Source organism: Cebus imitator, unplaced genomic scaffold (genome assembly GCF_001604975.1).
Source record: "Cebus imitator isolate Cc_AM_T3 unplaced genomic scaffold, Cebus_imitator-1.0 Scaffold136, whole genome shotgun sequence".
Lineage (NCBI taxonomy): Eukaryota > Metazoa > Chordata > Mammalia > Primates > Cebidae > Cebus > Cebus imitator.
Genome location: NW_016107451.1, coordinates 1,612,432 through 1,623,265, shown reverse-complemented (window position 1 = coordinate 1,623,265; position 10,834 = coordinate 1,612,432). Strand labels below are relative to the sequence as shown.

At 60.1% G+C, this 10,834-nt stretch overlaps 1 protein-coding gene across 2 annotated transcripts in view; it reads right to left on the bottom strand.

The window, feature by feature from the left end:
- Nucleotides 1-10,834, bottom strand: part of MYO1C (myosin IC) — a 28,328-nt gene that overhangs the window by 8,423 nt on the left and 9,071 nt on the right. For both annotated transcript variants that reach the window (XM_017541679.2, XM_017541680.2), the window contains exons 4-18: nucleotides 9,972-10,170; nucleotides 9,655-9,735; nucleotides 8,061-8,240; nucleotides 7,883-7,981; nucleotides 7,274-7,387; nucleotides 7,123-7,194; nucleotides 6,226-6,345; nucleotides 6,023-6,105; nucleotides 5,697-5,802; nucleotides 5,295-5,375; nucleotides 4,944-5,035; nucleotides 2,848-2,942; nucleotides 2,724-2,770; nucleotides 2,530-2,610; nucleotides 79-217 (exon numbers count right to left, since the gene is read on the bottom strand). In XM_017541679.2, coding sequence (XP_017397168.1) covers nucleotides 79-217; nucleotides 2,530-2,610; nucleotides 2,724-2,770; nucleotides 2,848-2,942; nucleotides 4,944-5,035; nucleotides 5,295-5,375; nucleotides 5,697-5,802; nucleotides 6,023-6,105; nucleotides 6,226-6,345; nucleotides 7,123-7,194; nucleotides 7,274-7,387; nucleotides 7,883-7,981; nucleotides 8,061-8,240; nucleotides 9,655-9,735; nucleotides 9,972-10,170 — 1,589 coding nt within the window. The remainder of the gene's footprint in view (nucleotides 1-78; nucleotides 218-2,529; nucleotides 2,611-2,723; nucleotides 2,771-2,847; nucleotides 2,943-4,943; nucleotides 5,036-5,294; nucleotides 5,376-5,696; nucleotides 5,803-6,022; nucleotides 6,106-6,225; nucleotides 6,346-7,122; nucleotides 7,195-7,273; nucleotides 7,388-7,882; nucleotides 7,982-8,060; nucleotides 8,241-9,654; nucleotides 9,736-9,971; nucleotides 10,171-10,834) is intronic.

Sequence of the window (10,834 nt, the reverse complement as noted above, 5' to 3'; positions counted from 1 at the left end):
GGGGAGGGGGGAGCTGTCAGAGAGCTGGGGAGGGGATGGTCAGTGGCCGGCACTGACCGCCTGTCGCCTGTAGGGGACGCTGGGCCGAAGTCCCTGGCGGGAGAGGCCTACCGGGCTGCTTGGCGTCATTGGGCTTGATGCAGCGGACATAGGCCGGCTCCTTAGACTGCAGGATCTCCACCAGCTGCAGGAGGCTCATCTTGAACTGGGTGGCGACCTGGGAGGCCAGGAGGCAAGGAAGCTTGGCTGGAGCTGGGCTAAAGCTCATGACCCCAGCAGCGAGTACCCCACTCCCCCGACTGGGGACCCGAGCGGCAGCCCCTAACTCCACCTGGCCTTATTCCTCCCACCACACCTTCCCCGCAGAAAAGGAAGGGGCCGGACTCCACCCCAGACCCCTCTGGCTGGGCGAGAGACCTCGGCTGTAAGGCGTGCTCCAGCCTCACACTCCTGCTGAGGTCTCCCAGCAACCCCACTGCAACACCTCCCTTCTTTTTCTTTCTAGAAGTCCAGGGCTGCATTCCCAAACAGCGTGTCCCATGCTATGCATTCAGGCTATGATGGGGTAAACTGCTCTGCTGACCCGGAAGATCTCAGGCCAGGGGGAGAAACACTTAGCAAAGACCCACAACCCGGGGCGGCTGGTGAATAAACAGGTGTATCCCTGGGGGTTCTGAGAGCGCCAGAAACGTTACAGGATGAGGGGGAGGGCCGGCGCGGTGGCTCACGCCTATAATCCCACCAGGAAGGAGCCAGAGCCGAGGGAAGTTGCTGAGAAGGACTCAAGCAAGATCTAGCGGCTGGATGAAGGAGGCAGGAGAGTAGAGAACCAGGGAGCAGGGTGCAGTGGCTCATGCCTGTCATCCCAGCACTGTGGGAGGCCAAGGTGGGCGGATCACCTGAGGTCAGGAGTTGGAGACCAGCCTGGCCAACATGGCAAAACTCTGTCTCTACAAAAATAGAAAAATTAGCTGGGCATGATGGCAGGTGCCTATAATCCCAGCTACTCGGGAGGCTGAGGCAGGAGAATCACTTGAACCTGGGAGGTGGAGGTTGCAGTGAGCCGAGATCGCGCCACTGCACTCCAGCCTGGATGACAGAGCAAGACTCTGTCTCAAAAAAAAAAAAAAAGGACCAGGATGACACCCAGGTTTCTGGCCTGGGGGACTGGGTGGAGAGTAATCCCTGTCCTGAGTTAGGGACAGAGAAGGAGGAAGCCTGGAGAAGAGACCAAGGGCCCATCTGTTATAGACCAGTGGGGTCCAGGGTGCCTGAGGCCATGTGGAGAGGGAAGAGATACAGGATCCGTGGCTTGCTGGAGAGGCCTGGGCCAGAGGGGTGTGCAGGCATCCTCGGCAGGGAGATGCTAGCACAAGGAGGATGTGGGCACTTCGGGAGATGGTGGGGTGGACAGCAGCAGCGGGCAGGGCCCAGGGAGCCAGACCGCGGGTGACACGGCGCCTGCATGCCCTCCCTGGTGAGCAGTCTGGCCTCCACCTCCCTGCCGACCGACGGACCCCGCTCTGGCCTCCACCTCCCTGCGGACCGACCGACCCCGCTCTTCCTGGGGCTGCCCTGATCCTCTCCTTGCCAAGCCCAAACACCGCCCTCCGCCCCCAGCTCGCTGGAGCTCTCCCTGCCTCTGGCACCGCGGCCACGCCTGCCTTTCCCAATCCCTCTCCTTGACGCCATCGCTTTCCAGCGCAGCTCCTGACCTTTTCGAACTCTCTGAGTGTCTGGGTTGGGCCCTCACTATAGGTTCATCTGACATTCTCAAGTGATATCCAATGCTCCCTCCTCCAGGGAGCCCCCCAGCCCTCACCCCTTCCACCCCCGGGGCTGTCTGCTGTTCCTATTCTAAGTTCGAAGAACACCCTGTGCACGTGGCTGCAGGTGCACCCCCCGGTGCCTGGCAGCGTCTACTATAAATGTCAGCTGAGTGGGTGGACATGAGAGTGCCCACACAGAGGCAGGTGTCAACATACGGACACCCACATGGAGACAGGAGCACACACAGACTCTCCTACAAGCACAGCCCCCCACTTAAGAGACACGGCCCCACTACAGACACAGCACATGCAAAAGCAGGAAGACAGGGCCGGGTGCCGAGGCTCACGCCTGTAATCCCAGCACTTTGGGAGGCCAAGGCGGGCGGATCACCTGAGATCAGGAGATCAAGACCAGCCTGGCCAACATGAGGAAACCCTGTCTCTACTAAAAATACAAAAACTTAGCCAGGCGTGGTGGTGCGAGGCTATAATCTCAGCTACTTGGGCGGCTGAGGCAGGAGAATCGCTTGAACCCGGGAGGCGGAGGTTGCAATGAGCTGAGATTGTGCCATTGCACTCCAGCCTGGGCAACAGCGAGACTCAGCCTCAAAAAAAAAAAAAGACAGGCAAAGAGGCACCTAGAAGCAGACCCCTAGACACCCCCAGACATGCACACGGGCACCAATACGGGCTCACACGCATGCTGCCAGCTCTCAGGCTTGCTCAGCCCTCACCCACACCCGGTCCCACCCCTCCTCACCGTCTCTGGCCGCTTCTTGTCACTGAGCTCGCTCCGGTCAAAGCACTGGCTCATAATGGGATTCTTCGAGCTGCACATGGTCTGTATGGCAGAGCCGGGGTCAGGCTGGGGCACAGGGACAGGCCCCTGGACACAGGTGCAGAGCTGTGGGCAACCCCCCCTCTCCCTTGGCCCCCACCGCAGGTCCCCCTCACCTCCTTCAGGTTCCGGAAGAGAAGGTCATTGTTTTTGTCCAGAAACCCTGGGAGGGGAGAGCACGTGTGAGGTGAGACAGGGCCTCCCTGCGGCCCCTGTGGGGACCCAGCCCAGGATCCTCACCGGTCACGCTGTAGGTCACCTCCCCAGCGTAGTGCAGAAGGCGGAATTCCCCTCGGCCCAGAGATTTCCTGGTCCGCTGGTCAGCCAGCTTGTGCCTGGGGTGACGGGGAGGAAGCTGCAGGTGGCTGGGCTGCAAGAGGGACCTCAGGAGCAGGAGCCAGCCGCCCAGCAAAGAGTAGGCGCACCCCAGGGTTGGGTCGCAACCCCTGTGCTGTGTGGGAGGCCAGGCAGTGCCAGCAGCCTCCCCCAGCAGAGCAGACCACAGTGGGTCAGAGAGGTAGACGGCCTTGCCCAGGGCCACACAGCGCCAGGACCGGGGCCTGGGCCTCCCAACCGCCAGAGCTGCTTCGGGCTCTGTTCGCAAGGAGGTGGGGAGCTGCTCGCTGCCTTTCAGAATGGGATCTGCGCCTGGAGAGAGTACTTAAGTCTGAGGCGTGTTTATACCTTTTGGTCCATTTACTACTTTTAAGAACTATTCCAGGCAGTAACCAGAGATACAGACAAAGAAGCGTGGAGATGGGTGGTAGCCTTGAGTTTCCAGCAGAAACCTGGGGTTGGCCTGGGGCCCCGAAAGGCCAGGGCAAAGGCCAGAGCCAAGGCAGGAAGGGTTTTGAGGAAACTTTCCGTTTGATGCTGCAGGAAAACACTCAGGATACAGCATTGCCCTGAGCCTTATACACAATAAATTCCCGACTATGGAAAAAAACGTATAGAAAAAGGCCGGAGGGAAAAGCGTGGCGCTGTTGACAGCCAGGGACCACGGCCGACAGGCTCACGGGGCTTTTGCAAACATTCTAACGCTTCTCCAACGAGCAGGATCATTTTTATAACCAGAAACAAGTTTTCTATTATTTAATGAATCATGTGGCCCCCAAACCAGCATAGACTCAGAGATATTCCCAGAAACAAGTTTTTTCCGTTTTGAGACAGAGTCTCACTCTGCCACCCAGGCTGGAGTGCAGTGGCGCGATCTCAGCTCACTGCAACCTCCACCTCCTGGGTTCAAGCGATCCTCCTGCTTCAGCCTCCCAAGTACCTGGGATTACAGGTGCGCGCCACCACACCTGACCAATTTTTGTATTTTTAGTAAAGACGGGGTTTCACTATGTTGGCCAGTGAACTCCTGATCTGAGGTGATCCGCCTGCCTTGGCCTCCCAAACTGTTGGGATTACAGGCGTGAGCCACCACACCTGGCCAGAAACAAGTTTTTAATACAATATTATGCAAAAATAGTATGGCTTTGGCATTCAACGGCCTTGGAACTGAGCCCAGCTCAGCAGCCCAGATAAGAGATGACCTGGGGCAAGGACTTGCCCGTGGAGTCTTGGTGAGATGCAGGAACAGCAGGACAGCTCCCTACAGAACAGCTCGGGTTCGCCAATGACGCACGGAACGCCCGGCCGCTGGTTCCCGTTTCTACCTCTCCCCACTTTAGGGGATTCCTTCAATAAAAAGCAATTTCCAAATAAGGAAGCTAAAAAATCTCAGCAAGTTTCATTCTCAAAAAATAATAGGGAGGAAACCTACTAGCGTCGTCTTTTTTTTTTTTTTGGAGGCAGAGTTTGTTCTCGTTGCCCAGGCCGGAGTGCCGTGGCGCGACCTCGGCTCACCGCAACCTCCGCCTCCCGGGTTCAGGTGATTCTCCTGCCTCAGCCTCTCGAGTAGCTGGGACTACAGGTGTGAGCCACCACACCCAGCTAATTTTTGTATTTTTAGCAGAGACAGGGTTTGCGTTAGTCAGACTGGTCTTTAACTCCTGACCTCAAAAGATCCACCCTTTCGGCTTCCCAAAGTGCAGTGGTGACAGCTGTCTTTTGCAGATTTTGAGATGGGATCTTGCTCCGTGGCCGAGGCTGGAGGTCCTCGCTCTGCAGCCTCAAACTCAGGGCTCAAGGGAAGCTGTGGCCCCAGCCTCCTGTGCAGGTGAGACTCCAGGCGTTCAGCGTGCCTGGCTAAGCTTCTGTTTCTGGGTGCTTGTGAGGGGTCCTTAGCTCGGCACCTTCTCTGGACACCCCTTGCGTCCATTAGGGACGCCCGCGCTCCGTAGGCCCTGCCCCACGGGAGCCTTGCTGCAGCCGCCCTCAGCCCCACTCACGTAAGGAAGTGCGGGTGGTGCTTGACGGTGTCCTCCAGCTTCTCCAGGAACGTCAGGTCTGTGGCCTCGCCAGGGCGCAGACACTCCTCATCCTGGGGGGTGTGGCACGGGGGAGGGGTGTGTGGGGGTGGGGCCGGAGAGCAGAGAAGATGGGGGCACCATGCTGGGAGGCACAGACACAGGGAGGGGTGGATCTGCAGGGGGCCTCGGCAGGGAGCTTCCAACCCACCATTCACAGCCCGGCCAGGCCCTGACTCCGGCCCTCTGTGGACCAGCCTGGACAGGAAGGAGAAAGGGGTCTTGGGGGACTCCCTCCACCCAGCCTCCAACCTGGAGGAGCAGAGGACTCACCAGGATGGAGATGATGCCCTTGAACTTCTCCTCCACGAGATCGCAGATGACCTTGTTGTTGAAGTACGGGACGGGCTCCCACTGAGGGGGACAGGGAATGAGGCATCACTGTGGGGGCCCAGCACCCTCCCGTCAGGCTGTGCCCATAGAGAGCACCCCCAGGCTATGCCACGGAGAGCGCCCCCAGGCTGTGCCCACAGAGAGCACCCCCAGGCTGTGCCACGGAGAGCGCCCCCAGGCTGTGCCACAGAGAGCGACCCCAGGCTGTGCCCACGGAGAGCACCCCCAGGCTGTGCCACGGAGAGCGCCCCCAGGCTGTGCCCACGGAGAGCGCCCCCAGGCTGTGCCCACGGAGAGCACCCCCAGGCTGTGCCACGGAGAGCGCCCCCAGGTTGCACGCACCGCAATGCCCTCGGCCTCGTACTCCTCCTGCTCCGACTTCAGCGTGAGCTCGATGAACAGCTGCTGCAGCTTCTCGTTGCAGTAATTGATGCAGAACTGCTCAAAGCTGTGAGGACAGAGAAGAGCCCAGCGCGGCTCAGAGGGCACAGAGGACCAGGAGGGGCGGAAGGCAGGATGGGGCCCCTGAGCACAGACGGTACAAAACACAGAGCCGGCCTCCGGCTGGCTGGGCAGTCCCAGAGCAAGAATCAGAGGCTGGGGGACAGAAGAGAGGGACCAGGCTGGGAGACCCGGGAGGAGGGGGGACCGGGGAAGGCGGCACTGACCTGTTATGCTGAAACACTTCAAAGCCGTAAATATCCAGCAGCCCGAGAACGGTGGTGCTCCGCCAGCTGGGGCTGTCCACATCCTAGGGAGTCATCCCACCAAATGATGGCAGACATCGTGGCCCCAGCGATGTCTGCCAGCCCACCCACAGCCCCGGCCCCGCCTCCCTCCCACCTCGAAGCAGCCCAGACCCAACCCTCACCTTGGAGGCCAGTGACCTGTTGATCTTCCCGACCAGCCAGCTGAAGGTGCGGCTGTACACCGCCTTGGCAAGGGCGTCCCGCGCGTAGGCGGCCTGCTCCAGGTTCAGCGGGCTCAGGAGCTGGGGGCGAGGCGTGAGGTGAGGAGAGGAACACCACCGAGCCTGTGCAACCCGCCTCCCCCAGGCTCAGGCAGAAGACGAGGGAGCCGTCCCCACTGCACCCCCAGCTCCAGCGAGCCTGTGGTGTGGGGAGGGGTGCTGGCAGCGGGACCCCAGTGGGAAGGTGTGGAGGGACAGAAGGACTCATTCCCAAGGCGGGGGTCTGCTGCTCTCTTCCTGTGTGACCCTGGCCAGCTCACTGTGCTTCATTTTTGTTTTTTTGAGACAGAGTCTGGCTCTGTCGCCCAGGCTGGAGTGCAGTGGTGCAATCTCGGCTCACCACAACCTCCACTTGCCAGGTTCAAGCAATTCTCCTGCCTCAGCCTCCCAAGTAGCTGGGATTACAGGCACGTACCACCACGACCAGCTAATTTTTGTATTTTTAGTAGAGACACGGTTTCTTTTTTTTTCCTTTTTATTTATTTATTTATTTAAAGATGGGGTTTCACCATGATGGCCAGGCTGGTCTCGAACTCCTGACCTCAGGTGATCCACCCACCTCGGGCTCCCAAAGTGCTGGGATGACAGGCGTGAGCCACTGTGCCCGGCTCTCACTGTGCTACTCTGCGCCGCCTTCCTCATGTCCCTCCAGCACTGCTGAGCGGACCCAGGGAGCAGACCGGGGAAGGGGAGTGATGGGAATGGGGGGTGCCCTGGAGCACCTACACCTCCACACCCGAAGCAAAGGCCTGTCCTTACTTCTTCCTCCTCATCCCCTCCCCTCCCCTCCCCCCTCACCTCCTCCCCCTTGGCGATGATCTTCCTGTGCGTCAGGGCTTCTCGCAGCGTTGAGCCTTCCACACTGAGGAGCTGCCGAGGGCACAGGGTGAGGGTGAGGTGAGGGTGCACCCCCGCCCCCACCATCCCCCCCCCCGCCCGCCCCACTCACCCTGGTCAAATACTTGAGCTGGTTCTCGGTGGTGACTTGGGCATTGCTCTCCTCGTCAGCAGCAAAGTGGATGTTGCCTAAATGCAGGACGCTGGCCACGATACTCAGTAGGTCCTGGGGGAGCAGGTTGGGGGCGGGTGGGGTGAGCGGGGCCAGAGAGCCCCAGGAGGGCAACCAGCGATGGCCACGCAGGGGTGGGGGGACGGTCTGAGAGAAGGGGCTGAAGTGGGAAAGGGCGTTAAAGGTAGAAGGTGACTCTGCGGGGGCCGGGCACGGGGGCTCAGGCCTGTCATCCCAGCACTTTTGCAGGTCGAGGCGGGCAGGTCACCTGAGGTCAGGAGCTCGAGACCAGCCTGGCCAACATGGTGAAAGCCCATTTCTACTAAAAGTACAAAAATCAGCTGGGCGTGATGGCAGGTGCCTGCAGTCCCAGCTACTTGGGAGGCTGAGGCAGGAGAATCCCCTGAACCTGGAGGCGGAGGTTGCAGTGAGCTGAGAATGCGCCACTGCACTCCAGCCCGGCTGACAGAGCGAGACTCCATCTCAAAAGAAGAAAGAAGGTGACGCGGGGTGCGGCAGGAGGAAAGGAGGTCCCGGAAGAGGCCTCACCTCCACCTCGTCCTCCGTGAAGTCGATGACCGCCAGGGCCTTGCGCACGACCTTCCAGTCGCTCTTGTCATTGATGGAGGACACTTTGGCACACTGGCCCTGGAGGAAGGCACAGATGGGTGGCCAGCCCTGGCGCCGGACCCCTGGGTGGCGCCTGCCCTGCCTGCCAGCCGCTCACCTTCACCAGGTACAGGTAGCTCTGCGGGTTCCGCTCCAAGCCCAGCCTGCGAAGCGTCTCCTCCTCGCCGCCCTCCAGCAGCTGGTAGAAGATGTGGAAGTTCCGCTCCCCGTGGTTCTGGTGCACCACTCGGGACTTTTCCAGGAGGTAACTGAGGATGTGGCCGCCCACGGGGGCACCCTGTGGGCAGGGCAGGGCATGGGGCCTAGTCAGGGGGACCAGGGAAAAGGCCCTCTTCTGTCCTGCATGCCTGGCCCTTGCCGTCAGCCAGACCTGGGCTCCAGTTCCAGCCCTGTCATGAGCTGTGTGGTTCAGGCACGCCACCCACGCTGGACTCAGCTACTTCATCTAGGAAAAGGAGACACGCCAGTCCGTCCACCTGGCAGCTCCGTCCGGATGCCTGACGGGCACCCCAAATTCAACAGCCCTGAAACGGAACACCTCACCCTCCCGTCAGCGCCTGCCCGTCGCAGCCAGTGGTGGCCACATCCTTCTCGCTGTTCAGGCCAAGGCCTTGGTCATCCTCCTGGAAGCTTGTTTTCCTTAGAGACTCTATGTCCAACCATCAAGCAGCTGATCCTGCTGCCTTAACCCTTAAAACATCCAGAATCACCACTTCACTGTACCACACTGGCCTGATCCACCGTCACCTCCACGATGACATCAGCCTCCTAACCGGTTTCCCCGCTTAGCCTGCTTTCCCCACCGTCCACTCATCTGCTCCCAATCTCCCAAAGCAGCAGTCACAGTGATGTTTTTTGGAGACAAGGTCTTGCTCCATCGCCCAGGCTGGAGCGCAGTGGCGCAGTCACAGCTCATGGCAGCCTCCACCGCCTGGGCTCAAGCCATCCTCCCACCTCAGCCTCCTGAGTCGCTGGGATCACAGTGCACACTGGCACGCCCAGCTAATTTTTTTTTTTTAGATAGAATGTAGCATTGTCACCTGGGCTGGAGTGCAGTGGCACCATGTTGGCTCACTGCAACCTCCGCCTCCTGGGTTCAAGCAATTCTCCTGCCTCAGCCTACTGAGTAGCTGAGATTACAGGCGTCCACCACGCCTGGCTAATTTTTTGTATTTTTAGTAGAGACGGGGTTTCACTATGTTGGCCAGGCTGGTCTCGAACTCCTGACCTCACTATCCACCCACCTTGGCCTCCTAAAGTGCCAACATTATAGGTGTGAGCCGCCGCGCCTGGCTTATTTTTTATTTTTTTAGAGACAGGGTCTCACTCTGTCGCCCACGCTGGAGTACAGTGACGTGATCACAGCTTGGGGTAACCTCGGACTCCTGGCCTCATGTGACCCTCCCGCCTCAGCCTCCAGAGTAGCTGGACAACAGACAGGTGCCACCCTGTCCAGCTGTCAGACCTTCATTAAAACGCCACTTTCTCAGCGAGGCTCACCCTATCCCGACCGCAACTGCCCCCTACCGCTTACTTCGTTTCATTTCCTGCCAAGCGCTACATTTCTCTGTTTACTGTCTATCACCCTGGGAGGCAGGATTCTTGGAATTCCAGCACCGGGAATGGTCCCTGGTACACAGTAGGCGCTTCACACCTAATGGGAGCCTCTCACAGCAGACACATCGCCGTACCTTGAAGTCAAACTGCACATCCATGTACTTCCCGAACCTGCTGGAGTTATCGTTCCGGAGGGTCTTGGCGTTTCCAAAGGCCTAGGAGTGGACGGGGTGTGCGGGACGCCTGCATTCTCTCCCAGCCGTCCCCAACCCGCTCTGCAGCCACTGCCGCCCTCACCTCCTGCACTGGGATTCTCTCCTCTCCTCCCGCCCTCACCTCCTGCACTGGGATTCTCTCCTCTCCTCCCCCCTCACCTCCTGCACTGGGATTCTCTCCTCTTCTCCCGCCCTCACCTCCAGCACCGGCCTCCCTCCCCTCCTCCCGCCCTCACCTCCAGGACGGGGTTGCTCTGCAGCAGCCGGTCCCGCACAGCACCTCCGCGCTTGGGGGCCGGGCAGGTCTCCGCGTAGAACTGCAGCAGCCTCTTGGTGGCCTCCGTCTTGCCTGCCCCGCTCTCCCCCGAGATCATCACCGCCTGGTCCCGCCGCTCTGTGCGCAGTGCTCGGTACACGGTGTCGGCCACGGCAAACCTGGGCACAGGCTCGTCAGGCAGATTGGGGACAGGGGCACGGGGAGGGCTGCAGGGAGGCCCACTCCCACCCCTGGTGGAGTCCTCGAGGGTGGGGTCGAGCACATCTTTGAGGATGGGGACTGGGCTGTGTGGGTCAGAGATGCCTCACAGCAGAGGACGGGCATTGCTTTCAGAGGGAGGACAGGACCCTGTGCAGGCAGAGTCTGTGGTGCCTAGGTGGAGGCGGGAGTCACTTGCAGGGAGGTCTGGGAGGGCTTTGCAGGTGGGGTTCAGAAGTCGCTGAGATTGGGGGCCACTCCCGGTTGTGGGAGAAGTCACAGGTGTGAGCTGGGGTAGGACTGGGTCCCACCCAGAGAGAGCTGAGCTGCCACATTCATCTCTGCTCACTCTGGAGTAGGAAACCCTGGGATTCCTCACAGATGTGATACGGGAGGTCAGGTCACCTCCAATGGGACAGGGTAACTCACAGGTGAGGGGGGACTTCGGGGTCACTCACAGGTGAGGAGGGACTTCGGTGTCACTCACAGGTGAGGGGGGACTTTGCGGTCACTCAGAGGTGAGGGGGGACTTCGGGGTCACTCAAGGTGAGGGGGACTTCGGGGTCACTCAGAGGTGAGGGGGACTTCGGTGTCACTCACAGGTGAGGGGGGACTTTGCGGTCA